This window comes from Chelonoidis abingdonii, chromosome 11 (genome assembly GCF_003597395.2).
Source record: "Chelonoidis abingdonii isolate Lonesome George chromosome 11, CheloAbing_2.0, whole genome shotgun sequence".
Lineage (NCBI taxonomy): Eukaryota > Metazoa > Chordata > Testudines > Testudinidae > Chelonoidis > Chelonoidis abingdonii.
This window is the reverse complement of record NC_133779.1, coordinates 37,807,697-37,835,492: the sequence shown is the minus strand read 5'-3', so window position 1 is coordinate 37,835,492 and position 27,796 is coordinate 37,807,697. Positions and strand designations below refer to the sequence as shown.

Below are 27,796 nucleotides of genomic sequence, written 5' to 3'. Positions count from 1 at the left end.
CCTGTCCCCTGACTGCCCTCCTGACCCCTATCCACATCCCTGCCCCCTGACAGGCCCCCCGGGACTCCCACTCCCAACCCTCCCTGTTCCCCATCCCCTGACTGCCTCCCCAGAACCTCCGCCCCATACAACTGCCCCCTCCTCCCTGACTGCCCCCCAGGATCCCCTGCTCCCCGCCCCCTTACCAGTAGCAGTAGCTCGCAGCCCCAACACCCGGCCAGAACCAGCTGTGCTCCCCACGCTGCGCAGCGGGAGTGACGGGCCAGAATGTGGTCCACGCAGCAGCGTGGCTGTGGGGGAGGGGCCGGGGACTAGGATCCCAGTTCGGGAGCTCAGGGTCCAGGCTGGATGGTCCCGCGGGTCATAGTTTGCCCACTTCTGATCTAACCACTAGACAACACTGCCTCCTTCGGAACTGTACATTGCGATGACGTGGTTATCAATGAGCCTGGAATTTGGCCCTGAGCTGCTTATTCATCTGTTAATAATATTAATTGGACTAGACTCCGCTTTGTTACCCGGAACAAACCCCAGTGACAGCTATTCTGGAGTCACACCATTTTCACACTGGTATAAGTCAAATCAGCCTCCAAGGGTTTGTCTACACGTAGAGCGCTGCCGGGGCAGTAGTGCTTAGGGCAGACGCTACCTACAAGAGCTTGTCCCGTCGGCGTAGGGACTCCACCGCCCCAAGAGGCGGTAGCTATGTCGACACAGTACTGTCTATACCAGGGATTAGGCCAGTATAGCTACATCACTTTTCCACACCCCCAAAGTTGGTTTGTAGTGTAGACTCACTTGTGTAGTCTGCGTGTCACAACGTTAGCCCAGAGCCAGATCTTTGTCCCTTCTTGATAAAAAATGTTGGGTTTTTTTAAGCAAACAAATATCCTCTGCACCATTTGCAACCCAAACATTGCAACATTCTGCTGGTGCAACTGACCGGAAATGGTGAAACTGACCAGTCTGTTGTCCTTGTCCAAGTTGAGAGCAATGTAAAAGGTAAACAAAGAGTAACAAGCGCAAGCCAGATCCGGCTGTTACTACTGCGGGTAGTAATTACTATCCTGAGCAGTCCCATTGATCCTGAGGACAGGGACCTTGGTCTGAAGTGTTTGCAGAATCAAATCCTCTAAATTAGATTGTTAAAATACTTTCAATATCTGCGACATTATAGGGAGAGGAATGTGTTTGCTTTTAAAGTATGCCATCAACCGGTGTAAATCCACATCACTGCACTGAATTCAACAGAGTTACAATGATTTATACCAGGTGAGGATCTGGCTCATGTACTTTTTAGAACGATAGGGGGCTCGGAGCGAAATCCAGGTTCACCCTTCCACTCCTCAAAAAAGTTGGAAAGTGTTTGGATCCATGATTTTTCACCCATCTCTAAGTCCAGATGCTAATTCTGGGCCTGATCCCAAGAGGTGCTGAGTTCCCATCAAAGTAAATGGGAGTGGCAGGCGCAGAGGCCCAGATCCCCAAAGGTAGTTAGGTGCCTAACTCCCATGGGAGTCAGCCACCTAACTACCTTTGAGGATCTGGGCCTCTGCCCTTGTCTGCCACCTCTTCTTTCAGTCCTGTTTGCCAACGCCACAGCCCGTGTGATTCCTTATTGTCTGCTGCAGAAACTGTGCTGGGAAATCTCAGTAACTGGCTGGGTACTAAGCTCTGATGCAAAATGTGGGGAGCTTTGGCCCCCCCTCATGGCTCTGCCAAGCCTCCTCATTCCTGACTTGCAGCCTGCCTGGCTGTTCCAATCCTAGACAACCCACACACAGCTTCGTCGGTCCTCCCCAATCCTGGCCCCAGCAGACCCATCTCCATCAATTCCAATCCCGGCATTCCACACAGCTCTGCTGCAACTCGGCCAGCTGTTCCAGTGGTGGGCTCCCTACATAGTTCCCTGTCGGTCCCCCTCAATCTTGACCTGCAGCTGCCCCACTCCTGCTGCTCCAGTCCTGGGCTCCCCACTCACTTCAATGCACCTCCATCCTGACCCACTCATTTCTCTACAGCAATTCCACTAGTCATAGGTATTTAAAGTGACACCGGCACCTTAGAAATAACTTAGGTTAAATCCAGGAAATTAATTTAAATTACCCAAGGACCTCCCAATTTCATAGCATCTCAGTCCCACGAATGTCTGTTCCCACCACACCACCCCAAAAGCCAGTGTAAAATAGAAGCACAAGTATTAGAAGTGGGCCAAACCACTCCCCAGGAGCCTCCTTAGTGAAGCACGGTCATCCTTCCAGTAGGATTTAAATTCATTGCAGGCTAGGAGATGACACACAGATATCAGCTAAAGTTTTCAGCTACCGTGCAGGGGAGAATTTGGATACAATCCGAACAAGATTTTCTGGAATCTGGCTATTTTAGAATAGTTTAGTTGATAAAATAATTTGCAAGTGAAGAGGGGGGTCAGTTGTCCTCAGCCTTATGAGAAAAAACAACTGTTTTAAGATTATCACTAACATTTACCCTGTATCATTACTTTTACAAAAATCCAATACATCCATTAATCCCATTGCTACTACATAGAACAACTTCTTGCATTTATAACTGTGCCTAGGTACCATACTACCCAGTGCCTTTCAACTTGAAGGAACCCCAAAGCACTGTGTAAACTTAACTGTCAGGAGAATTTATACTCAAGTAATACTTCTGCTACTGCTGAAATGCAGCTACGGAGAAGCACAGACTCTGTTTAATAACGCTCAACAACGCTGCACACCAGTTCAGGGAAGAAAGAAGCAACTTAGAATCCCATATCCAATTGCATGCTGCAGGGGAGAATTGGAGGGAGACAGGATGCAACTCTCTGAACTGCAATTTGTCCTGGACCTCAGGGCAAACACCTGTATACTTGTCCTGGGTTCTTTAACGAGGAGGAGCGGTCACAAGCTTGGTTTTACAATCCTTGGGAAGGAGTTAATTCCCCAGGTTCCTACTCAGGCAACGTTCCTGTTGATTCCTAGGGTGAAAAGCTGAAAACAGGAGTTGTGCCATTGATTTCAAAGGAACCAGGATTTCACCCCTGAATTTGTGCCTCAGCAGGGACTGAATCCATCTCTGGTACTTCTCCAGCCTCCACCGCTGGAGAACCTGAGCTTCTTACAAGCTTTGATGCATTTAGGCTCACAGCATCCCTGTGAGGTAGGGGAAGTGCTGTTAAATGGAGGAAGGGGAATTGAATCCAGGTCTCCTATGTCCAGGATCGTGCATAGTCACCAGATCATCCTTCCTCTATGAGAATAAGAACTCATTAACGACTCCAGGGTTTTGACCCAGGGACTGCCCATGTGGCACTAATCCCTGTGATTTAACTGGATCTTGCCTGATATTTGTAACAATTCTTTTGATTTCAGCAAGGGTCTGAATGGCCCATGCTGCCATTGCCAGTCAGCAACCATTATCTCATACAGTGTGCAAGCTGTAGTAATTTTATTCAAATTAGACCAGATTCAGAGATGCACCGAGTATCAGGGAAAACACTGCGGTGCAGGCAATGGCACAGATTTGTCTTATGGCGAAGGCATGAGGCTGGGATCTGGGTTCAATTCCCAGCCCTGCCCTGTGGCCCTTCAGTAAATCACATTAAAGTCCGTGTCTGTAAAACAGGAATCCTACCTCCCAAGGATGCTGCAAGCATGAAATCTATTAATAATTGCAGCATGCTAAGATGACGCCAAGCTAAGGTGATTGGAAACATTTCTGAAGTAAGGTCGCCATTGCCCTTGCTCTATCACCCAAGGAAGAAGCAAAAACCCACTGCCTGGCAGAATTCGAGCTTTATGTACAGGCTGAGCAAAACTGCAATGGGAACGCAGCTGCTTTAAAATGTTCTCGTAAGATAGGGATTTGTTAGCTAGCTGGCGTCTCTGAGGCAGGTTCACTGGTAGACAGGCAGTAGCGAAATTCCATAGGCAAACCCCATGTTTTGTGTTATTTTATGTTAACAATGTTCTTAACAGAAAGGGGCACAAGCAGCAACCTCTGCACCTGGCTTTGGAACGCTCCAGTTAGATGGATCTAGAGTTCAAGTGTGCCCCTTTATAAACCCGAGGGGCCTGATTCTCCATTACCTTCCATCTTCAGCAGCAATTTGCAATGGCGCAACGTGACCGTGAGATGCTACCAGAACAGAATGATAGTATCTGGTACTCACTTGGCCCGGGGGTAAATGACTGCATGAGGCAATGGAAAAATCAGGCCCCTGGGCAGGGCAGTCGGTTCCCAGGCTTGGATTCTGAACGCCCAATGTTTCGAGCTGGCGTTTGGAAACCATTTCCAGTTTATAAACGGATAAAACTCAGCACTATGGCTCCCCTAGGAAGCATATGCATACTCTTGCTTTTGAAATCCTTAGGGACTGATCCTGAAGGGAGGGGAGCACCTGTGGACTTCAATGGGAGTTATGGGTACTCAGCACTTTTTAGGAACTGACCCCACCCAGCAGGCGACTTTTATACTAACACCAACTTGGTGAAACAGACCAGCCGCAATGTACTGAGATAGCAGGGGGCTTGGCTAACATTTGCCCGTAATCTCTTTGCTTGAGGCTTCCTTCCACAATGAAATCACAGCCTTTATGACGCTATAGTCTGTATCAGTATGATCATGATAGCGGGACTTCATCCTTATGTCTTCACACAGGACCAAATGGGGCAGGGAGAGAAGCTATGGGGGAGGGCTGAGGATGCTCAGAACCTTGGAGGACTGGGCCCCTTAGCAAGCCTGGTGAGAAGAAATGTCTCTGTGGAACACACCAATAGCTACAAAAACAACAAGGAGTCCGGTGGCACCTTAAAGACTAACAGATTTATTTGGGCATAAGCTTTCGTGGGTAAAAAACCCACAGAATGATGCAGCTGAATAAGTGGGTTTTTTACCCATGAAAGCTTATGCCCAAATAAATCTGTTAGTCTTTATGGGGACACCGGACTCCTCCTTGTTTTTGTGGATACAGACTAACACGGCTTCCCCCGATACTTGACACCAATAGCTAGTCTCTAGTAGTGACCAGGGATGAACGACCATAATGCTAGATTTATAGTGGTTCTCAACTTTTCCCATACTGGGACGGACACACACACACACACTCACACAGCCTGGGATCTCTCTCCCATCTAGCTAGAAAATCCCTTCCCATTTAGCAATCTGAGAAGGGGGAAAGTGATCACAACCTTCCCCCCTCCCCGAACCCATTTGTGACGATCACTAAGGGATTGCTTCCCTGAGGTTAAGACACCTGCTGAATTACAACACAGGGAGGTTTCAGAGTAGCAGCGCTGTTAGTCTGTATCCACAAAAAGAACAGGACTCCTTGTGGCACCTTAGAGACTAACAAATTTATTTCACCATAAGCTTTCGTGTCAGTCTCTAAGGTGCCACAAACACAGGGAGGCAATTTCTTCCTAAGCCCAGCTGGGGAACGGGAAGAAACATGTGGTAGGTAAATGGATGGGTGTTTGTCTGGCACCCCGCCCCCCCAGTCTGCCCGAGTGCAGTTGTCTAGACGACACCTGATTTGCAACAGCAAATGTCCCTGATCCAAAGTTGCTGCAACCAACCCATCCCAGAGATGATTCGTTTTAAAAGTTAGTAAACTCCAAGTGCAAACGAGCTGCAGAAACACTGAACAGCCTCCCTGGAGCTAGCCCAGCTCTCCAGAGCAGGAGCTGCAGGTCTCTGAGCCAGAGCACTAGACAGACCGCCTGGAGCACAGGTAGCTTTGCAGCCCCCCCGGGGAACCCCACTCTGCGGAATGGCCGCCTTAGGGCCGGACGAGGAGTGCGCCTCTAGGAGGTTCATCCAAAACCAAACCCCAACCAAAGGTGCGCCTTGCATTGGTGCTGATCCGGGGAGGGGGCAGGCTGGGATCCTGATCCGGATTCGTTCGGGACAGGTCCGGTCTGAGATCAGAACCGGCTTTGAACTACTGGAGACCTTAGCGCTGCAGAGCAGCAAAGTTGAACCTCCAAACGGGAAAGAGTTTATTTTGGAGGGGGAATAATCCTCCCCCCACCCTAACTTCTGTCCAGCGAGGTTTGCAAAGCTCACCTGCAAACAAGCACGCGTCTGCAGCTGCCTGCCCTTCCCTCACTCCGGGCAGTTTGTTTCGGGGCAGCATCGGGTTGTTTGGGTTTTTGGCCGGGGTTGTGGCATGCTTGTTAAGAGCTGCACCTGGAGCAGCCTGTGAGAATCACTTACCCTGGACGGAGTCCCCTTCCCCTCCAGTGATGTGACACCAAATCCCAGCCAGGAGCAGCGCCAGCCAGGGCTTCATGCTGAGCCGAGACAAGCGACCAAGAGCCAGCCAGGCAGCCCCCAAACTTGGAAAGTTGGATCCTCAATTGCCCACCCCCGCCGAGTCCCCTCCTTTGCCCCAGGGGCGTGCGGCTCCCGCGGATCTCCGAGGGGGAGAGGCGGGATGAGGCGTGGGCTGCCCCTCCAAGTATCTGCGCCTGGTCCCGGCCTGACCTGTTGCCTTTTGAGTTACAAATCTCAGTTTCACACTGGCTATATACAGATTTTTTTGTGTGTGCAGGGTTGAATCATGCTGCTGGGGTGGGCGGTGCCCGCGCAGCAGCCAGTGAAGTGCCGGGAAGAGCAATGTGTGTGTGTGTGTGTGTGTGTCTGGCCCAATGTATGTTTTCAGGCTTGATTGTCTGAGGTTACAAATCCCCCCACTGCCCCCACCCCCACTCTCATCAATAACCTACACCCAAGCTGACAGGAGGAGGGATGGGGAGAAAACTCTCTCGTGGAGCTGGCTGCCAGCTTCTACTTTTTTTTTTCCTTTCCTCCACTCTTTACTCTTTTCCGCCAAAATAATGCTCCCTGCCTGACCCTTTAAACACATGTCTCTGGTATGAGGAGTAGATCTCTCCCTAGTTCCGTTTACTCCTGCCAGCCCCAGCTTAGAATCACTCCAGGTTCCAGGCTGGATGGCAAATGGCTTAAGTTTGTAGCTGTTGCTTAGCTGTTTATACATCACAGTTGGTTCAAAAAAGAAGTAAAACAGGGGAAAAGCTAGAGGACAGCTGCAGAATGAATATTAGGCTGTTGGGTTTTTTGTTGAAGTTGGTGGTGGAAGGCTGGTTTGTTGGGAGGCCAGACGTCAAGTGTTATCTCATGGAACTTCACAGAGAGAGAGAGATTGTGTGTGTGTGTGTGCGCGCGTATGTGTAAAGATGAAGTAACTAATGTGGAGTGGGGCAAATAATTTGACTCAGTGGAAGGGTGGGACCAGACTGCAAAGAGTCCACACTAGTGTAAATGTCTGCACGGGTTGTAGGGCAACGAATAATCCAGACCCCAATTTGAACTTTGCCAAAATTCACCCATGCTTGGGCCTGGGATTTTCTTTCAGGTTAAATCTAGCTGTCCAGTGACCTGGGTTTTACAGCACCCTCTCAGTCCTGGTGCCAAGTGCCCAGTAATTTCAGATCATATTAATACTACTTTGTGGTTATGCAGTCTTTTTCTTCAAAGCACTTTGTACATCTTAATTAATTAAAGTTCACAGCCCCTCTGGTAGAACAGTGTTATCCACATTTTGTAGAGGGGGAAACTGAGGCACAGACAGGCCATCATAGAGCAATTCAGTGTCAGAGTGAGGGTTAGAAGTCCTGGTCTCTAGTCCTGTGCTTAGTCTTCTATGCTTGGTGCCATGTCTGTGAGGCCAAGGAGAGTCTGCAAAGTAAATGTCGTCAGGCTTTCAATAGATAGTACACAGGGGTGGGAGGGCCAGAATGGGGAAGGGATGTGGCTTCCAGAACCTGCCGATGCAGAGAAAATACAGGGTAAGGAAGTTCTAGCTGCTTTGTGATCCTGCCTGGCTCCCTTCCCTCTCTTAGCATCACTCCTCAGGGGCCACTGACTCATCTGCCCAGGCCTGTGCAAGACCAGTGCTGGGGTGATGTGGAAGTCAAGGGAACCTGGAGTGGTATCACTTCCATGTGAATATCATTCTGCATAGCTACAGGTTCCCCACTCCAACCACGCTTGTTCCCAGCTTCCCTGGGGTCGGGTAGAGCAGAGATGCATGCTGTATTGTCTCTGCCTCTTCCTGCAGCAGTTTCAGAGGTCTTTTCTAACCCGTCACCTTTATTTTTTGTCCCTCTGTACTTCACAGCTTCAGGAAACATCAGACCCTTAACACTGGCCTCCGCTGAGGTCACTCACTCTGCAAAACTGATCCAGGGTCTTTCAGAAAGGAGGCCCCTTCCAGATGCCATAGGGGACCTCCCTTGCTTCACACTCCCTCTCTCTCAAATTCTGCCTTATGGAGCAGTGATCTTGCCGCACAGAGCACGTCATCTCAGAGCTGCTGATGCTATCCCAAAGTTATCCCTGAGTCCTAGTTTGGTGGGGGATTAGTTCAGATCCAGCCAGGGCTAAATGACACATGGAGGGAGCAACTCTCTCCAGACAGCTAGAATCACAAGAAACAGGAAAGGCCAGAAATGCACAGAACCAGATTCTCCATTACCCTGCACCGTGTGCAGTCATCACACCCATGCATAGTGCATGTCAAATGCTACCAAATCAAAATGCTCCAGCTTTTGTGCAGAGACAACCTCATTAAAAACAGCAGCCTGCGCACTGGCAGAGGCTAGTTGCCGGCGTTCAAGCCTGCCTTGTATCTTTCTGTTGTGGCATGTGGACCTTTGCTGTGTTCTCTCTAAGCAATTGCCCACGGAAGGGCAGGGAGTCGTAGAGTCAAATTCTGTGGCTGGATTTAAATCAGCAAGTACAAGTATGCAGCACAACAGAGGGATCATTAATCCACTCGCTTCAAGGCACGAGCTGCTCATGGCAGTGGCCAAGATGGGATTTTCCCTGGCATTGCACAATGGATCAGGTGCATTATGGCGAGGAGGTTACCTTTCTCGGCAGCATCAAGCATTGGCCACCTCTGGAGGCAGGCTGCCAGAACTGCTGGTCAGATGCCCTATGGCATTGTGTTGGGGAGGGAAAAAGTCAAAGCATGGCATATTTTCTTCCTCTCGGAACATAATTCTGGAGTGTCCCTTCAAGGATTGCAAAGCATGGGGGAAGAGGGATACTCAGCTAATATAAATTGTCATAGCTTTGCTACTGTAGTCAATGAAGATATGACGCTTTACGCCAGCTGAGGATCTGTCCCTTTCTGAGCACTAATGAATTTAGCTTCAGCATCCCTGGAAGGTAGGGAAGTATCATTATCCCCATTTTACAGCTGGGGAAACTGAGGCCCAGTGAGAGGAAGTGGCTTGCCTAAGGTCACGCTGGGAGCGGGGGAAGTTCTGTAGCAGAGCCAGGAACAGAACTTAACAACCAGTCCTGTGCTGAAATCAACAGATGATCCTTCCTCCCCTTTTCACATTTTCCTGGTGTGCTTGTGATTGTCAGTTTAATGTCAAAACAAAAAGGAATGGCTGGCAGATAGAAAGCCATAACAGCAGCACAGGCCAAAGGGGAAAGGGAGAAGCCATGCCGGAAAAACCAAGTACAGTATGTTTTCTGTCTAGTGATAAAAGATCATAGGTGCCTGAGCTTAGGCTGAGCACCCAAGAAACGAAACAGGTCTCTTTGGTGAGGCCAAAATGTTTCTTCTAGATCTGCCCTCCATGGAGAGGGACATTGTAATGCTGGCTTTTGCAACAGGCTTTGGTGCCGTTACAGTGTTTGGTGGGCAGGGATAAAGCAATTCTTTACAGACACAATAAATGGTAACTTTGCACTTGACCTTCTCTGTCTGATTCTGTTCCCTTGTTGAAACGACTCGGGTTAGCTGTCTGGGTATTGGCATTGTTCTGGATCAAGCGGCTTCCAATGGTATTTTGCTCTGTAGTGGTATTTTAAAATTATGTGTACATTAAAGAGGGAAAAAGAAACAATCTTCTTTAATCTCATTCCATGATCCCTGAACCGCAGATGACCCTTCAAGAGAATCTTGCTTCTCTCCTTTGTTTGGGCTAATTACACTCTGCTATATAAATTATGGCTCCAGTTTGCAACAAGACATTGAATTCATTAGTGGCATTGAGCAAAGTGCTTCTTAAAGATCCCATGGCTAGAGCTACACGAGAATGGGGTTTTCATCCCGGCTTGGCAACAGATTTACTGTGGGGCGTCGGGCAAATAATTTAATCTCACTGTTGGCCTCAGTTTCCCCATCAGTAAAATGGCATTGATAGCTCCCCACCCCACAGGGATGGAATCCACTAACAGTCAGGAGCTGCTCTGATACAACTGATGATGAATGCCATAGAAATACCTACAAACAAACATGGGATACTAGGCAGCAGGAGCGGGTGGGGTGGGGGGACCCTTCAGTGTAGGAATTTGCTCTGTGATTAAACAGAGCCCCAACCCACTGACCTTCAGGGTGTAATATAAGAACCATCTATTTACTTAGGCATTTGCCTAGGCAGGGGGGTGATTACATAGAATACAGAGGTAGCTTTATTCTGGACAGGGAATTTTTTAGGCTGACCTTTGTCAATAGCCTTTTGCACAAGAAATAACAAGAGGGGCACATTTTGTGTGTCATACAATAGAAGACGACAACTGTGCATTATTGCCGTGTGCTTCTTGAACACATGGTTAGGAATCTGGCTCAGAGGACCGTGTAAATTGGTGTGGCTACACTGAAGTCAGTGGAGCTGCCTCGGTTTACATCACCGAAGGATCTGGCACACAATCCAGATGTAAGCCCAGCAACGCCAGGAAACCAAGATATAAGGGCAAAGCTCCACTCTTTACTTGTGCCCAAGGACTTCAGCGTGTATCTTATGTTGTTCTGAGATGTCTTCAGTACTCAGGCACAGTATTAAGGCAGTGTTGCCTAATGGATAAAGCACTAGGAGACCTGGCTTGTATCCCTGTTTCTGCCATTAGCCTGGTGGGTGACACTGGGCAAGTCACTACCCTGCTCATTGCCTCAGTTTCCCCATCTGTAAAAAGGGAATAACGATACTGACTTTCTTTATAAAGTACTTTGAGACCTACTGATGAAAAGTGCTGAATAAGAGCTAGGGCTAACGCTGAGGGAACTGAGGTTATTTAGTCTGCAGAAGACAAGAGTGAGGGGGGATTTGATAGCAGCCTTCAACTACCTGAAGGGGAGTGCCAAAGAGGATGGAGCTGGGCTGTTCTCAGGGGTGGCAGATGACAAAACAAGGAGCAATAGTCTCAAGTTGCAGTGGGGGAGGTCTCGGTTGGACATTAGGAAAAACTATTTCACTAGGAAGGTGGTGAAGCACTGGAATGGGTTATTTAGGGTGGTGGAATCTCCATCCTTAGAGGTTTTTAAGGCCTTGGCTGGGATGATTTAGTTGGGGTTGGTCCTGCTTTGAGCAGGGGGTTGGACTAGATGACCTCCTGAGGTCTCTTCCAACCCTAATATTCTATGATTAAGGGAAATGGCTAGATCCTCAGCTAGTATAAACTGGTGCAGCTCCATCAGCTTCATTGGAGCTATGCCCATTTTAAATCAACTGGCCCTTTATTCAGAGTGATGCCACTTTAGTGGGTTTGCCTCACGGCTGCATTCCCCCCCATTCACGCTTTCTATGTAGTTTGAATGAGAGAATTGCTTGTAGACCATGCTCTTATCCATGGAGTTGGGGAGAGATATATACAGACTAGTGGGTCTGAGCTGGACATCAGGCACTGCTGTGTTCTAATCCCAGCTCTGAGGCTAGCTTCCTCTGTTCCCCTGGGGCCAGCTGCTTCACAGCCCCATGCCTCAGTTTCCCCATCTGTCAAACAAAGATAATGTTTCTTGCTCCATCCTATGGTACCTCGCGGGGAAGTTGTTGAGGATTAATTAGTTAATATTCACAAAAGTCTTTGAAGATGAAAACCCCCGAAGAAATGCCAAGAATTACTGAGCTATATTCTCCTACCCAAGAAATCTTTTCATGTCACATTTCCATTTCTGCAAAATGGGGAGAGAGTGTTTCAAAACCTTCAAAGACCAATGCCTCCAAATTTGATTCCCTTGGATGTTTGGTCTTGATCAAGTCAGACTCTCCCTGAATACTCACCCTGGTTTCTTCAAATAAAGCCTCTGTAGGGAATGCAAGATACTAATGATATCACCTTATAAATACACCTCTACCTCGACATAATGCAACCCGATATAACATGAATTTGGATATAACCCGGTAAAGCAGTGCTCCGGGGGGGCGGGGCTGCACACTCCAGTGGATCAAAGCAAGTTTGATATAACGCGGTAAGATTTTTTGGCTCCCGACGACGGCATTATATCAATACTTGGTCTTTTATCGCACTGCAGTTGCTTTTCCTGACTGTTGTTTTCCCTCTCCAGCCAAGCTGACGGCTGCGCCGTGTCCTACTGTAGCATCAACTGTACAGCTAATTAATACTCCATTTCCCTCATCTTCCAGACTATTAACAATAAAGAGGTTAAATGACAAAACAGCCTGATGCCCAGTCCTGCAGCAAACCAACTCCCCACCCCGACTTGACACTTTGCCATTTGTTTACTATCCTCCTGCCAGATTTCAGCACATGTGGCAGTGCTTGTATCCCAGGCAATTTGAATGAATTATTTGGGTAAGATTTCACAAGGCGCTGTGTCAAATGCTTAATTAAAGTTCCAATCTATTACGCTGCCTGCATCCCACTCCGTAAACTCAGTCTGTAATTCGATCAGAAAAGCTATTGAGTTTGTCTGGCACAGGTTTACTCTCTGTGAACCCAGCTGTTTATTGCTCAGGGTCCCATTAACCCCTCGGGGCCTGCAGATCTCATCTTGGATTATACTCTACATACATACACGTCTATTGGCTTATTACATCTCCTTGCCTCTGTTCGCTCTAGAAGGACCTGATCCAAAGCCCCCCGAAGCCAGTGGGAGTCTTTCCATTGATTTCAATAGACATTGAATTAGACCCAGATTTTCAAAGCCACCTAGATAGAAAATCTGGCCCTATATTAAGCCACTTGATCCGTGTGTGTTCAATCCCATGGCAATTGATCCTGCAGCACACCCAAGACTCTAACTGAATCCAGATGTGGCCCCACGCTGGCTGTTTCCCTGATCCTGACCCCTCTCTCCACTGAAGGTGGCTTGAAAGCTATTCCAGCCCAGAGACATCTTTAGTGCCACAGAGCCGCTTGTGCTTTGTCTCTGCAAGCTTCATCCAACTGAATATTCTTTCCTGATTCTTTCCTTCTCAGTTTCCAGGACATCACCTCCTTAATCCTCAGAGCTTTGCATCAGCCCCATTTGAAGCCACATCAGCCTCCTTCTTACTCCTGGTGGTTCTCTTTTTCCTGGCATTATGGCCTCTTGCTAGTCAGTTATGCTGGGCAAAGTCCAGAGAACCTGACTTGGTTTCTTATTCAGACTGTAAGTTTGCTCCAGCCTTCTTTTGTTCTTGGGGATGCTTCTTCCCCTTGCTTTCTTCACCTTGCATCCTTCTGGGTATCTTTCTAATCCTGGTGTGCCATCCTGTGCTCTTCATCCGGTTCAATGGTTCTCTATCCATTCACCAGTCAATATCACTATGAGCTGGTGGACCAGCTCACTAGCCCTGGAAGGAGTCCGTTCCCCATCTGTAGAATGGGACTAATAATCCTCCCTTTGTCTGTTTTGCCAATTTAGAATGTAATCTCTTTGGGACAGGGATTGTCTCTTACGATGTGTCTGTACGGTGTCTAGCTCAGTGGGGCCAGGATCTTGCTTGGGACCTCTAGGTGCTACCATAATACAGATAGTAACAGGTCAGAAATCAGCCTGTACCTCTTGCCTACAGGAACACTGTTCATCTTCTGCACATGGCTTGAGAGGCAGAGTGGTCTATGAGCGCTTGCATAAGGCTAAGAGCCTTGGACTTTCTTTGTTCTAATCCAGCTCTGCCACTTATTCTCTCACAAGTCACTTGAGCCTCGATCTTCAACGATATTTAGGTGCCTAACTCCCAAGGACTTCAATGTGTTTCTTCACACAAGGCACAGTCAACCTGTGGAACTCCTTGCCAGAGGATATTGAGAAGACCAAGACTTTAACAGGGTTCAAAAAGGAACTAGAGAAGTTTGTGGAGGACAGGTCCATCAATGGTGATTAGCCAGGATGGGCAGGGATGGTGGCCCTAGCCTCTGTTTGCCAGAAGCTGGGAATGGGCGACAGGAGGAATCACTTGATGATTCCCTGTTCTGTTGATTCCCTCTGGGGCACCTGGCACTGGCCACTGTCGGAAGACAGGATACTGGGCTGGATGGACCGCTGGTCTGACCCAATATGTTCAAGGGGAGTTAGGCACCTAAACACCACAGACAGTCAGGGCCTTGACTCCTATGCATGTGAAGAATGTTGACATAATTCTCGGTTACCTTTCAAGAGCACTGAGAGGATTGCTGCAATTAGTTGGTGTTAGTATGCTTTGAAGATACAAAGCAAAATGTGTGATCTTGAAATCCTCCAGTAGCTCTTGTGTCCCCCAGTAAAGACTTCTTGGGTAAAATCTAGCCTTACTGTAGTCAATGGCAAACCTCTCCTGATTTCCATAGGGCCAGGATTTGACTTCTGACCTCTAGCGAGGTCCTTTTCTTTCGTTACAACATGTCAGAGTCTGGGCTGTTGAACGTGGAGGAGCAAATTCAGCCTTGGCATAAGCAGGTGTAATGAAGTCAATGTACGTGTGCCCACTTACACCACGGCTGAATTTGACTTGGAGATTTTTAAAACATGTTCGTCAATACCGAAGCACATTAAAGTTTATGGCCCCAACTGCCTGAAAAGAAAGGCATAAGAAACATGACCGGGGCTGTGAAGTAGAGCTATGGAAAGCAGAGAAATATAGACAGCATCTTGGAGATGGGAAAGTTGTACCGAAGTCGGTAGAGTCATGTTGTTACTGAAGAGAAGCAGCTAGTCATTGATGAAGCTGTAAAAAGCGACAGAGAGACCCGTGGTACCTTACAGACAAACTGAAGTATTGGAGCATAAGCTTTCGTGCGTGAATACCCACTTCGTCTATAAGGTGCCACAGGACTCTGTCGCTTTTTACAGATCCAGACTCACCCAGCTACCCGTCTGATAACTGATGAAGCTGGTTTCCCATCTGAATGAAAGACCAGATGCCTCTTGTCTATGGCGTTCACTGGGCTCTGTATTTGATTTCTCCAGGCTGTGGATGCACATAGATTTATAGCTGCCTAAATTGGTTCCTTATGAAATGATTGAGTTATGCACGTAATTGTCTAATCATTAGGATGGGGGCTGGGGCACAAGTGCCAGGCTATGTAAGAAAAGGGGAAGGCTGGATGGCAAGATTTTAGCTGTCGCTGAAGAGGTTATGTTTCTAATGACCCAGACTCTCTGCCCAAGTCACTTGCCTGGCTTGAACTGAAGCCAGGTGGACACAGCGTAGTGGGGAGACAATCTGGGGCACAGCAAGAGTCCTGAATGAGCACATCCAGAGGCATCCAAGATTGCTCTGGGCCCTGGGGAAAACCACTGTGTCCAAAGTCCCTTCCAAGACATGCAAGTCAAAGGAATCATCTTGCCACCCATGGCCTATTCTAATGGGTGCAAGATGTTTTGATCTGTTTGGTCCAAGAATTTTAATTCAGGAGGAGTGCACAACAAATATTTGCACAAAAGGGTATTGCTCAAATACAGATGGTGCAGTAATATCGCCCAAATAACATGGTGCACAAAGATGTGTGACCGAAATGTCACGGAAATATTGCATTGCAACACCCTCCCATTGATTACACTTCTGTTATGTGGCACCGTGTCTGCTCCTCTGGAGCAAACCCAACCCAGGTGCCTTTAATAGAGTTGTACCCTTTATACATCAAGGCACAGTTTAGCCCATGATGTCTAACAGGACAGAGGAACCACTGGCGCTAGGAACCCACATAGCCTACTTGTGTATTGACTCATAACTTTGTCTACACTACATGCCTGCGTGAGTTGTGCAGCAAACTGTGTCATGCATGATGGAACCGGGCCACGTAATTTCACAAAACCCCTGGTGTTCCTTGCCATAAGTTATTGTGGGAATGAGTCTGACTGGGGGATGAGTAAACTGGAAAAGGGACAAAGGCTCTAACAACAGGTGACGGTGGCAGTTAGTGGCACAGAGGATCAATTCAAGAGGGAGCTGTGCCAATGTACACCAGCTGCAGAGCTTGGTTAGAGCTAGGAAAGTGACTATGAACTAGGATGTTGGGCCGGAGGATCCTGCTGAGTGCTGCATGCTCAGGTGTGCCTCTGTGCGATCTTCCCCTTTTCTGGCAGAAGTGGGTGCTGCCTCCTCCACGCCCTCCCCTTCCCTCCTCATCCTTTGAGGAGGGCACGCTATCGGATGTGGGATCTGCATGTGGGGATGGAGGCGGCAGGGGACTGGGTTGCTTAATGCATTGTCCTGCCCATCCTACATTCATCCTCGCAGGGATTCTGCTCCAAAGTGAGCAATACCCGGAGCCTGTTAGCCTGGTGGGACCTTCCAGAGAGCTGAGCGCAGAGAAGTGTGAGGAGCAGAGGTTCCCCAAAGCCGGTGTACAAGAAGATGATGTCTGTGCAGATCATCCTTTCATCTGGCAGATCATCCAAGGTCTGTTGGTTCTGGGGGGCCAAAAGCTGTGCACTTTCTGCCAGGCTGATTGGGGAAATTAGGCTCAGCTGTGGCCATGCCTCAGTCAGGCCCAGCTGGTCCCTGTAAGAAGCAATGAGACAGGGCCTGGTCAGTCTCTCTCTGCCTTTAGAGGGAGAAGGGTCTGGCTGCTAGGGAGCGCACCCGGGTACCTAAGGTGGATCCCTGGTCTGTTCACGTATCCGAGCGGAGTTCCTCTGGGCGGCGTCCACTGGCTCCCTTGATGCCTTCGAGGAGCAGTGGGCGCTGTCCGGGGTTCTCTGCTCGGTGTCCCCGTCCGGCTCCCTTCTTATGACCCTCTGACCACACTCCCGTCCCTGTTCTTTCATTAGTTGTCCCCCGTAATCAGTGGGCTTCTGTGGTCCTGTGGGTCCTCCCCTTGGGCTGGGGGAGGATCCTTTAGCGGTGGGCGGGCTTCGCCTGCCCACTTCCCGGAAACCCAGTAGATACCTAAGGTGGAGCAGGGCTGGGGGAAGGCAAGAGGAGCTGGAGAGCTCTGGCCTGGAAAGCCCCAGGCTGCAGGACTAGGGTAAGGCCAACTGGATACTGGGATTGCAAAGGGGCAGCCCACAGGTAGGCAGAGGCAGCAGGTCCAAACCCCTTTGCCTGTGATGAGTGGCTGATACACTGCAGTCTGCCCCAGGGAACAGGGGCTAAGTGATGACTTGCAGTAGCCAAGATTGAGGTGAAGTGAGGATAGTGGGTGGGGGTTCCCCTGGGAGGGGGAGACCCAGATTGGTGGGGTACTGCCAGGGGGCAGCACCCCAGTTAAAGGGGCACTGGGGTCCAGCGAGGCCAGAGGACAGGCGGATCACCGGCCTGCAGAGGGCGCTCCGGAGCTGGAAGTCACCAGCAGGAGGTGCTGCAGGGGTGAGTCCGCACCTCTACACAACCCAACCCTCTCGTCTTCTGGCAGGAGGGGACAATCTGGCCCATCCCAGGGTTCTGTGTCTATTCTCTCTCAGTGATGGGTCACAGTTGCTCAATAAGCGACTCCAAAACCTGCCTTGCAAGCTGCACCTGGATGGTCTGAAGAGCCAGCGGCATTCGTCCTGCCCCTTGCACGTCATTGCCTGTGACAAAGATCCTGCAAGCGGATGTCAGCTGACAGTGTGATGGAGAAGGATGAATGGGGCCGAATGGAATTCAGCCCGCTCTTGCAGAACCATCCTGGCAATGCCGCACTAACCAGAGAAATGAAAGCAAGACAAGCAGCTATTACTCACAGCTTGACACATGGTGGGGAGCAGAGACATTGGGTAAGAAAGTGCTATTTATACTGTCAGCTTTTCCCATGGAAGACCCAATCCTGCTCCCACTGAATCACAGGGAAGAGAAGGAAGCTGCAAAATGGCATCTGAGGCCTTGATGCTGCGAGGTGCTAAGAACACTCTGCTTCCATTGGCTTCAGTGGGTTTTGAGGGTAGTCAGCACCTGGCAGAAGGTGCACAGCATCTCATAGGATCGGGCCCTTAGTTAGAAGTTGGATCAGTACCCTCCTGGCAGGTCTGATGTGACCATAACTTACATAGTTCACTACCGGAAAGAGAGGAATTGTTCAGAGAACCGCAATGACAAAAGTTACATTGGCTCAGTGAGCTGCTAGCCAGGAGGAAGGGATCTAACTTTGCCAGGCTTACGACCTATTCAGAAATCAGGGTTCGAGATTATTGGTAGCTTGAAGGCTCCACTTCTGATGGGCTTCAGTGAAATGTGAGTCCTGTGCTGCTGCATGGCATGGCACGGCACATTCTTAGCTTCGCCCCGTCAGCCTCAGCAGCGGGGCCAGAATGACTTTCAGAGAAGAATCTCGATGCCTTGCCTAGTACAGGCTTCCAGTTAGTATAAAAACAAAACATGTTTTTCACATTAAATTTCCTTTGAAAAACAATGGTTTAAATTAAGGGTAAAAAGGAGAGAGAGAAAAAAAGAGAGAAAAGAGAAGAAAAAACTTTAGCAAAACTACAAAAAGTTTAATGAAACTCCAAACTTTTAAAAATAAGTTCTAGAGGTTTCCTGAACCCTAAAAGGCAAGTGGATTCTCCCCCCATGAGCTGCTCCAATAGATCAACCCCTCCAGCAAGGGCTGGGAATATCAACAGGGAAAAGAGATGAATGAATGATTATTATTGGCCCTCCAGGAGTCCTTAGAAGCCCCGCCCCTGGGTTGAGGCCCTGTTGGTCTGGGCACTATATACCGAAAGCCCTAAAGAGCTTATAATCTAAAGAGGACAGACAAACAGTGGAAAAGTAAAGAGACTCTCTCAAGGTCACACAAGCAGATCAGTGGCGGGGCTGGGAACAGAATCCACACCTTCTGTACCAAGAATTTATCTGGACCCCATCACCGCAGTATTTGAGCACCTCCCAATCTTTAACGGGTTTATCCGCACTCCGCCGTGGGGAACGACAGTGCCATTATCCCTGTGGTGCAGATCACACTCCTCCGACACAGAGTAGGTCTATATTACAGTGGCTAAGCTACGGTGTTGCAGCTGTGCCGCTGTAGCATGGCCACTTCCTACAGCAATGGAAGGGGATTTTCCATCCGTGTAGGGAATCCATCTTTCCGAGAGGCAGTTGCCAGAGTGACAGAAGAGTCCTGGCTGTGTCTATAGCAGGGGTTAGGTCTACCTAGCTATGTCACACAGGGTGTGAGACTTTTCTCAGCCCTGAGCAATGTAGGTAGGTTGACCTAAATTTTAGGTACATACCAGACTTCTGTGACTTGCCCAGAATCACACAAAGGTGTGCCAGTTTGGATAGTGGTTTTAGGCGATGTGCACACATGAGTGGGTGGGAAGTGATTTGAGACCCTCAAACTCAATTCATGCAGGCCACCAAACAGCCACCAGATAACTTTTGGTCACTGCATCTGGGGCTGCATTTGAACCTTTGAGCCAGAGTGAAAGGCTCTTTGGGTGGAGGTGGGGATAGAAATGTAATTCTTATGATCTGCCTGTACATTCATTCAAAGAGAAACCGATTCAAAGTCAACATGACGTGAGTGACTGGTTCAGTGCTGACAGCCCCTGCAGCGTTTGTAACAAACCTTGCTGCTTTCTTTTGAATGGTCTCCAACATATGAATTAAAATGTGCAATTCTATCTCACCTGGGGAGAGAAGTGCATCTGCCATTCTGGAACTAAACAGCTCTGGGTCTGCACAGCAGAGTTTGGGTCTGAATTGTGGGGCAGCCTGGGAAAGTTTGAAACTGGGATTTCAACTCTGAATATCTCTTAAAACAAAGACCCTCGTTCTGGGACATCGTTCTAGAAGTAGCTCTCCCCAGGACATGTATGGTTTTGTGAAACAGGATTTAGGGTGATGGAGGAGGTGGCATGCAACAGCTCAGCTTTAACCCCAGACTTGCTGATGACCTCTCAGCTTTTATGAATAGGAAATATACAGCGCTTGGGAGCCCCCGGCTTCAACAGCGTGATGTGGATCTGGTGTGTAGAGCAGGAGGAACTGTGAAGGAGACGCACTTCGGGAACACGTCTGTGCAATGCGATATCTACATGGAATCACATCTGAGAGTCTGGGATTTAGATAAACACTGCAGAGCTCATGTCAGCAAATCCAGGAGTCGAATGGATTTACTCACAGCTTTGTTACTTCCCGCAGGGCATGTCTGGGTAGGGAAGGCCCCGGCTACAGGCTCCTCTGCCTGCTAACCACCTTTGCGTAATGTAAACTAGACCCACGCAGCTGGCACAGTGCTGGCAAGCTGGGTTTCCACCAGCACAAAATGAGAGCAAGTGTGTGCCATGAACACACATCACACATGCATGCTGGAGTCCACTGTAGAGCCTCAGAGTCTGAGACGCCTCTCACCCCTCGCCAACAGCCTGGCAGAATGGCATTATCTGAATGAAGTAACGTCTCGGGACGTGATCTCATGGTTAACGCCCACAGGCCCTTGGATGGAATGTAAGCGGGAGGGTCATGTGAATGGAACAAGAGGTGCCCTGACTCAATTCCTCTGGGCTTCCTGGGCATGCTGCATCTCATGTGCATGACCCAGACAGAATCACTTGCTTGGGGCTGGGCATGATCCGTAGGCTGCTTCCTGCAGTGAGCTGAACAGAGGAGATTCTAGTGCTTTGCAGTGGTGCTAGATTAAACTCCCCCTTTTCCTGCAGGTGTGGACAGTTTAAGGTCTAAGCATTGGCCTTGCTACATTTACTCTCCCTGTAATCACAAGTGAGGTCTCCAACCCTTCAGCTTAAAGGAGATATATTCAAACACTGCAGTTTACTCCATGTGCCTCTCAGATGTGTCCTTTCAGGCCTGTCTCTTCCTTGTGGACTGTCTGTGATATTTTCCACTGCCCTTAGCCAAAATTCTCCCTCTTTCCTTGCTGCCTTTCCTGAACGGTTATGGTTGCATTCCAGCAATTGCTAGGAAAGCATTTTGGGAATGGAAGGTGCTGTACACGGATAACTTAGTGCTGAGCAACTAATTCACACAGGGGTAACTGATTCAAAACATTTTGCTTCCTGGTCAATCTTCTGCAAACCGACTGCAGTTTCCTCAAATTTGCTATCCAAGAGCATTAGCAGAAAATGTTTGTGGCTGGCAGCTCACTTGCAAATATTTAAAATGGCATCTGTTTTGATTGGATGCCTATACCACCTAAGAATTTTTCTGCCCCCACTGGAGGAAGATAACTCTTAGAATTGACTTTCAAGTACAAATATGCATCACTCTGAATGTGATAACCACTTTCCATCAATGACCATTGACGTTTGCTTAAAATGTGAGGTTTCTGCAAATGCTCCTGCTGGTGAACCAATGTGCTAGAAATCATGCAGAACAGGTCCGTGTGTAACCCACACACCTCCTCGGTGTGGGGTTCTGCCCCATCTAGTGGCACCAAGACCACTTAGAGAGAGAGAGAGAGAGAGAAATGAGTCTGCTCTACAGCCTTAGCTAACAGGCAGTTGGTTTTCAACCCATGCAGTAGAGGCTCATGCATTTAGCTCTGGAGGTCCCCAGCTCAATCCTGCCCGCTGACAACCGGGGTCTGTCGGCATTACACGTGCACTGAGCAAAGCAGGCTCATTTAAATCATCGGATGTTTGCAGCAAACCTTTCTGGCAATATTTGTCCAGTTCCCACTATTAGCCCATTGGTTTGAGCATTGGGCTGCTAAACTCAGGGTTGAGAGTTCAATCCTTGAGGGGGCCATTTAGGGATCTGGGGCAAAAATCTGTCTAGGAGTTGGACTAGATGACCTCCTGAGGTCCCGTCCAACCCTGATATTCTATAAATGGCTGGGTTTACTCACAGGGGATAATATTCACCCAACTGAAGACAGTGCATGCGACAACCTCTGCTTGACTTATGCCCCACAAGAGGAAAGAGCTGGGCATCTGTAGTATTAACTGGTACAACCTCTTCCTTTGTCTCCAGGAGGCCTTCTAAAGATCAACTGCTTTGGAATGTCCCTCACCACATCTGTTATCCAGGATGTGGCCTCTGGTGGGACAGACTGTGCAAAGTGGCTGCCAATACCCTCTACTATCCCAGTGCAGAAATGCAAGACTCAGCCTCTGCTAACTACCCATCTGTCCACAGGCATTTAGATGCCGACTGCTGGGTCTGAAACTTTCCCAGGTTTGTAAATCTGCCCACAAGCGTAGTGTCCTCTCTGGATCGGTCACATTGCCTCTAAAGGGTCTTTCTTTCCATTGTCCACTCATCTTCTCCCACCTAAGATAAGAAACAGCAGCACCGAAGAATAGAGTTGCTCTTGTGCATCAGCTCTTTGACCTCCAGAATCTTAGCACCAACAATAGCTAATAGTTGATGCTTCAGAGGATAGTGCAAACCTCTCCAGCTGTGCACTGTGTTTGTACGTTCAGTACAATGGGGTCCTGCTCCGTGACTGGGGCTCCCACGCTCTACTGCAATACAAATAAAAACATACAACAATAATGACAGGGGAATGATTTCCTGCCTGCTCCAGGCTATCAGCGCCCAAAGCCCTGAAACGTGAGATTTGATCACCCTAACCTCAACCTGCGTATGTGAAAATATTATCAATGATTATTAAAATGATACAGCTGCCAGACTCCATCCCTTCCTTTGTCAGGGACACAGAAAGCAAAGGAGTATTTCCTGCATGTTATAAATGTACAGCCGTTCGCTACAGCTTGTTCTCATACCATGGCACAAAGTAAAAAAAGGAGAGAGAGGTCCACATCAAAAAAGTCAGATCAGAACTTTCCTGAAGCTTGAGAGGTGTTAGAATCCAGGATTTGGGTTCAGACTAGTAAAGCTGGTGGAAATTTACAAAGTTTTTGGCTCTAGAGTTAGAGCTGAACTGACACCCAGGTCAGGGGATTTCAGATGTGATGTTTTTGTCTAGACTCATCTCCAATAAAAAGGAGAGACTCACCAATTACAGGAATAGCTAGCAGAATTGTGAATCTATTACCAATCAATTGTGAACATTTCTTAACAAATACTAGAATCATGACTAATGACTCTCCAGTAACTAACTACAGTTACTAATCAACTGTAGAATTTGCTAAGCAATTGCTAGAATTTCTAAGCAATTACTAAGCAATTCTAGAAATAGCTGCTCACTTACTAATCAGCTGCTATAACAATGTCTAAACCGCTACAGAAAAAGCCAATCATTTAGTAACCAATGGCGAAATTTTGTACCACTTCCCCTCAGCTTATTAATTTTTTTAAAATAAACTGACAATTTCACACAGTTTTACCTCTCTGCTTTTCCAGAGTACAAAAATTCACTGAGCAAAAACACCTCCAGAATTTGAGCTCTTCTTCTTAAAAACCTGAGCCAACGGCGCCCTCTCGTGGAAACAGATTAATTTGATGCTTAGGCATCTATGCAGCAGCCGCTGTTTTGTGCGGGACCAAATTCTTCTGTTGTATTAACTGTTGGCTTCAGTGGAGTTATCTCAGGGTGAATTAGATCCAGCATGTGCAGATAGGAAGAACATTCTCAAACCACCACATACATACACAAGCTATTCTCTGATATCGGGGGTAGCTGTTTTGTAGCTGTAGCCACAAAAACAACAAGGAATCCCGTGGCACCTTAAAGACTAACAGATGTATTTGGGTAAAAAGTTTTTGGGGGTAAAAACACACTTCAGATGATTCCATGCATCTGAAGAAGTGGGGTTTTTTACCCACGAAAGCTTATGCCCAAATAAATCCGTTAGTCTTTAAGGTGCCACTGGACTCCCAATCTATTCTCTGCGTCTCATGTTGATGGGTGAATCTGTGTGGGGTATTGTGGCATTGGCTTCTTATTATGTATATCACGGTAACATCTAAAAGCCCCACCCATGATCAGGACCTCACTGTGCTCGGCTCTGTACAGACACAGTCCCTGCCTCACAGAGCTTACAATCTAATTAATGTGCCTGGCATAGACCTGTTTTTACCATCATGTTTTTTCTCCTAACACTATGGTTAAAAACAGCCAGCACTTTCTAAAATAAAGCTAGGATCCTGCACATACACACGCATACTTAACTCTGCTGCATAGGGGTACGCACGTGTGCAAAATTAAGCAGCTAATTAGTGTTTGCAGGATTGGGGCTTTTAGACTCTTCTGAGGCTTTTAGCTTATTGCCTATCAGGGAAACAGACGAAAAGAACTATTTATTTTTCTGTTGTTTAAGCCACCCTCAACTCTCACAAGTGCCAACATCTGAAGTTAAAATCAATTAGCAGAGCTTATCAAAAAATTTCCACTGAAAAGTTATTTTGACAGTGCGGGGGGGGGGGGGTTGTTAGAAATTTGCACTTGAAACACCATCCAAAAAATGTTTCCCCATCCCAGTTTTTGCTAACCAGCTCCCCCAACCCCACCCCAATTTTGGTTTTCAGAGGAAATTTTTCATTTTCATCAGCATCAGGATTTCTCAGACAGGGGTTGCTGCTTGTGTAGGGAAAGCCCCTGGTGGCCCAGGCTGGTGTGTTTACCGGCCCGTCCACAGGTCTGGCAGATTGCAGCTCACACTGGCCATGGAGCGCTGCTCTGGGCCAATGGGAGCTGCTGGAAGCGGTGGCCAGTAAGTCCCTTGGCCGTGCCACTTCCAGCAGCTCCTGTTGACCTGGAGCAGCGATCCACGGCCAGTGGGAGCCACGATCAGCCAGACCTGCGGACGGGGCAGGTAAACACACCGGCCTGGCCTGCCAAGGGCTTTCCCTACACAAGCGGCAACCCCAGTTTGAGAAACCCTGATCAACATTATTCACAAGGAGAAAAAAGAATGTACCAGCTAGCTTCACCGATTTGAAAACTGTGCCATCCTTCCACAGATAAACACATCACCAAACCACCAACACATGCAGTGATAAGACTCACTGGCGAGGACAAGAACTGAATGGACTATGGAGATGGATTTCCCTTCTCTGCCCTACACAGGGTCACTTCAGGACCCTGCAGAGGCACTCTGGCTGGGTGGAGTCGGAGAAAAGCTTGCTCGGCAAGTTTCCAAGCTGTCCCCGTTTTGTGTATTGACAGTCCAGGGGCCTCATGGCCTCTATCCAGAGGTGCTGGAACTAGGGGTGCTGCTGCACCCCCTGGTTTGAAGTGGTTTCCATCAGATATAGGGTTTACAGTTTTGGTTCAATGGCTCTCAGCACATCCACTCTGCTAATTGTTCCAGCACCACTGCCTCTATCTGGCACCTTTCACCGGCAATACACTCACTGCTAAAAGTTTTTTAAAAAAATTGTTTTTGTAAAGAGAAGGTGGATCTCTGCATAGGATTTTTTCTTTGTGCACCACCAGCACACTGGGGCTCTATTCTCAACGAGCAATAGCCTGAATCATAATAATCATTGGTGCTATAATTCTGTAACAACTGGCTGCTGCATCCCAGTACCATGCCTTCAACTCATATATAGTCTCTGCACCCTCATCAGTCAGAGACTTCCTTTCACAATGCCATTCTGATCGATATCTTAGGCCAGATTCTATGCTGCACCTCTTAGTGGGTGCTGATCAGAAGGCCCAACACAGAAGGAGCAAAAGTAGATTCATGCCTCCCAAATTCTGGTCTGATGTGGGGTAGAGGGGATAACCCTAGGAGCTGTTTGGCAACCCAGAATAGTTGGAACATAGAGTGCTCCTTCCTGCCACGACCATGTCCACGGGTCTGCCCTACATTATAACCCTTTGTCAGAGGCTGTGAATGGAGACACCATAAGACCTTTATGCTGCATAGGAACCCACCTACAAGGGGGGGGAATTTCTGGCTGGTGGATTTGCCAGTGTTCTAGCCCCTTTAAGCTGCTGGAGCAATGTTAAGGCCCAGAATTGGGCCCTTGTCTATGCATGGAGAGATTAGATTAATTCATAAAATCAAATTTATATCCGAGGACCATGCATCCAATGGGCCAAATCCCGAGGTCTGTCCTCAGAGCCAAAACCATACATGTGTATGCAGGAGACTTTAATTCTTCCTTAGCTACTAAGGGGAACGGTGTTCCAAAAATTTCTCTTTAAAAAAAAAATGAAATTTTGTTTGTTATATATATACATATTCAAAATAAATACACTGTACTTGTTTTCGTCAACCAGCACTAACTGGTCCCAACTGCCAGCCACAGCTGAAATTGGCAACAGATCGTTTCATCCCTGACCACCAGCTAGCATTTCCATGGAAACAGAAATGGTAAAAATGAGGGAATTTGCTTTAACTGTTTCTCAGCTATCTAACATGCCAGGCACAAGGGAGAGATGAACCCCAGTGCCGTCAGAAGTACTAGGAACATGAGCACACAGCACTGGAATTTGAACGCCACAGCAAAAAAATACTCTTTGGCAGCACAGGTGCTGGAGTGGCAGCATCAGCACGCCACAGCTAGTTTTTCTCTAGTACAGATACTGGGTCAAATCCATCTTCAGTGAAGTGTCATCCCCTGGAAACAAATCTGTCCCTTGAAGGAGGAGGATATACTGGCTGCAGCAGCTAGCAAACTTTGCTCAGCTGAGGGCTGCCTTCATAACCCACTGTGTGCAGTGGACCTCTCCTAATTGACCCACATTGGGCTAGACTGAGAAGACACAGAGGTGCAGCCGATGGAGACTGCAGGTCCCAGCATGCAATGCTCTTATGGATTTCAGACCAGAAGCATGCTGGACTATGTAGTCTCCATGGAAATACCTCTGTATTAATGAAGAGAACAGACATTAGCTAAATTATGGATCTCTGTGCGCAGCAGTGAGCTCAGGGAGTAACACCATGAGTAAGCTCTCCTATCAGTCAGAACATTGTTCTTCCACAGTGTAGTTTATAAAATACGTATTATGCAGAATGCAGTTGAAATATTACTCCATCCAGTTACCAATACTCCTTCAATTCCTGTCCCTCACCAACATGCAGCTTTGCTGTGGGGTTGTCAACTGCTGCACTCCACCCCAGAGGTGGCTGCATTTCAGTGGCAGATGAAGTCAGTCTTGTGCTTAGAAGCATACATTTACAGAGAAAAACTCACCCACAGATGTGAAAGGGGTGCTGGTGCTGAGCGGCCACCTCGAGATGAGCGTCACATTCGCCAGTGGAAAATCAAACCCGGCACCAGATGCCAGAGCCCCGGCACTTCAGTCAAAGGAGCTGCTCCCACCGCTGTGTGTCAGCACCGGGCTGTTCTAGGTATTGAGCTTAGCGGTAGTGGGAGACACTGTCGTGGGGGGCTTCTTTTGTATCTGAGACCAACAAGCAGACAGGCCTCTGTGCAGACCCCACAGAGCCCAACAGGCACAGGTAGAGGGATACCCCACCCCTGTGCAGTCCCCTATGCCCCCATGCAGCCCCCTACACAGTACATCCCATACCCCATGCAGTCCCCTATGCCCCCATGCAGCCCCCTACACCCCATACCCCTGTGCAGTCCCCTATGCCCCCATGCAGCCTCCTACACCCCATGCCCCTGTGCAGTCCCCTATCCCCCGTGCAGCCTCCTACACAGTACACGCCATACCTCTGTGCAGTCCCCTATGCCCCCATGCAGCCCCATATACCCCATGCCCCTGTGCAGTCCCCTATGCCCTTGTTCAGCCTCCTACACAGTACACACCATACCCCTGTGCAGTCCCCTATGCCCCCATGCAGTTCCCTACACCCCATACCCCTGTGCAGTCCCCTATGCCCCCATGCAGTTCC

The 27,796-nt window shown here is 48.4% G+C and overlaps 1 protein-coding gene across 2 annotated transcripts in view; it reads right to left on the bottom strand.

The window, feature by feature from the left end:
- The window catches only part of FSTL3 (follistatin like 3), a 43,876-nt gene extending 16,503 nt beyond the window's left edge, over positions 1-27,373 (bottom strand). Inside the window, exon 1 of one of the 2 annotated variants that reach the window (XM_075070897.1) lies at positions 27,129-27,373. Coding sequence is in view for 1 of the 2 variants with exons in the window: in XM_032763060.2 (XP_032618951.1) it covers positions 6,220-6,295 (76 nt within the window). In the remaining variant the exon portion in view is untranslated. Of the gene's footprint in view, positions 1-6,219; positions 6,452-27,128 lie in introns of those variants that run through there. The other variant, XM_032763060.2, reaches the window with a different exon arrangement.
- Positions 27,374-27,796: the final 423 nt, after the last annotated feature.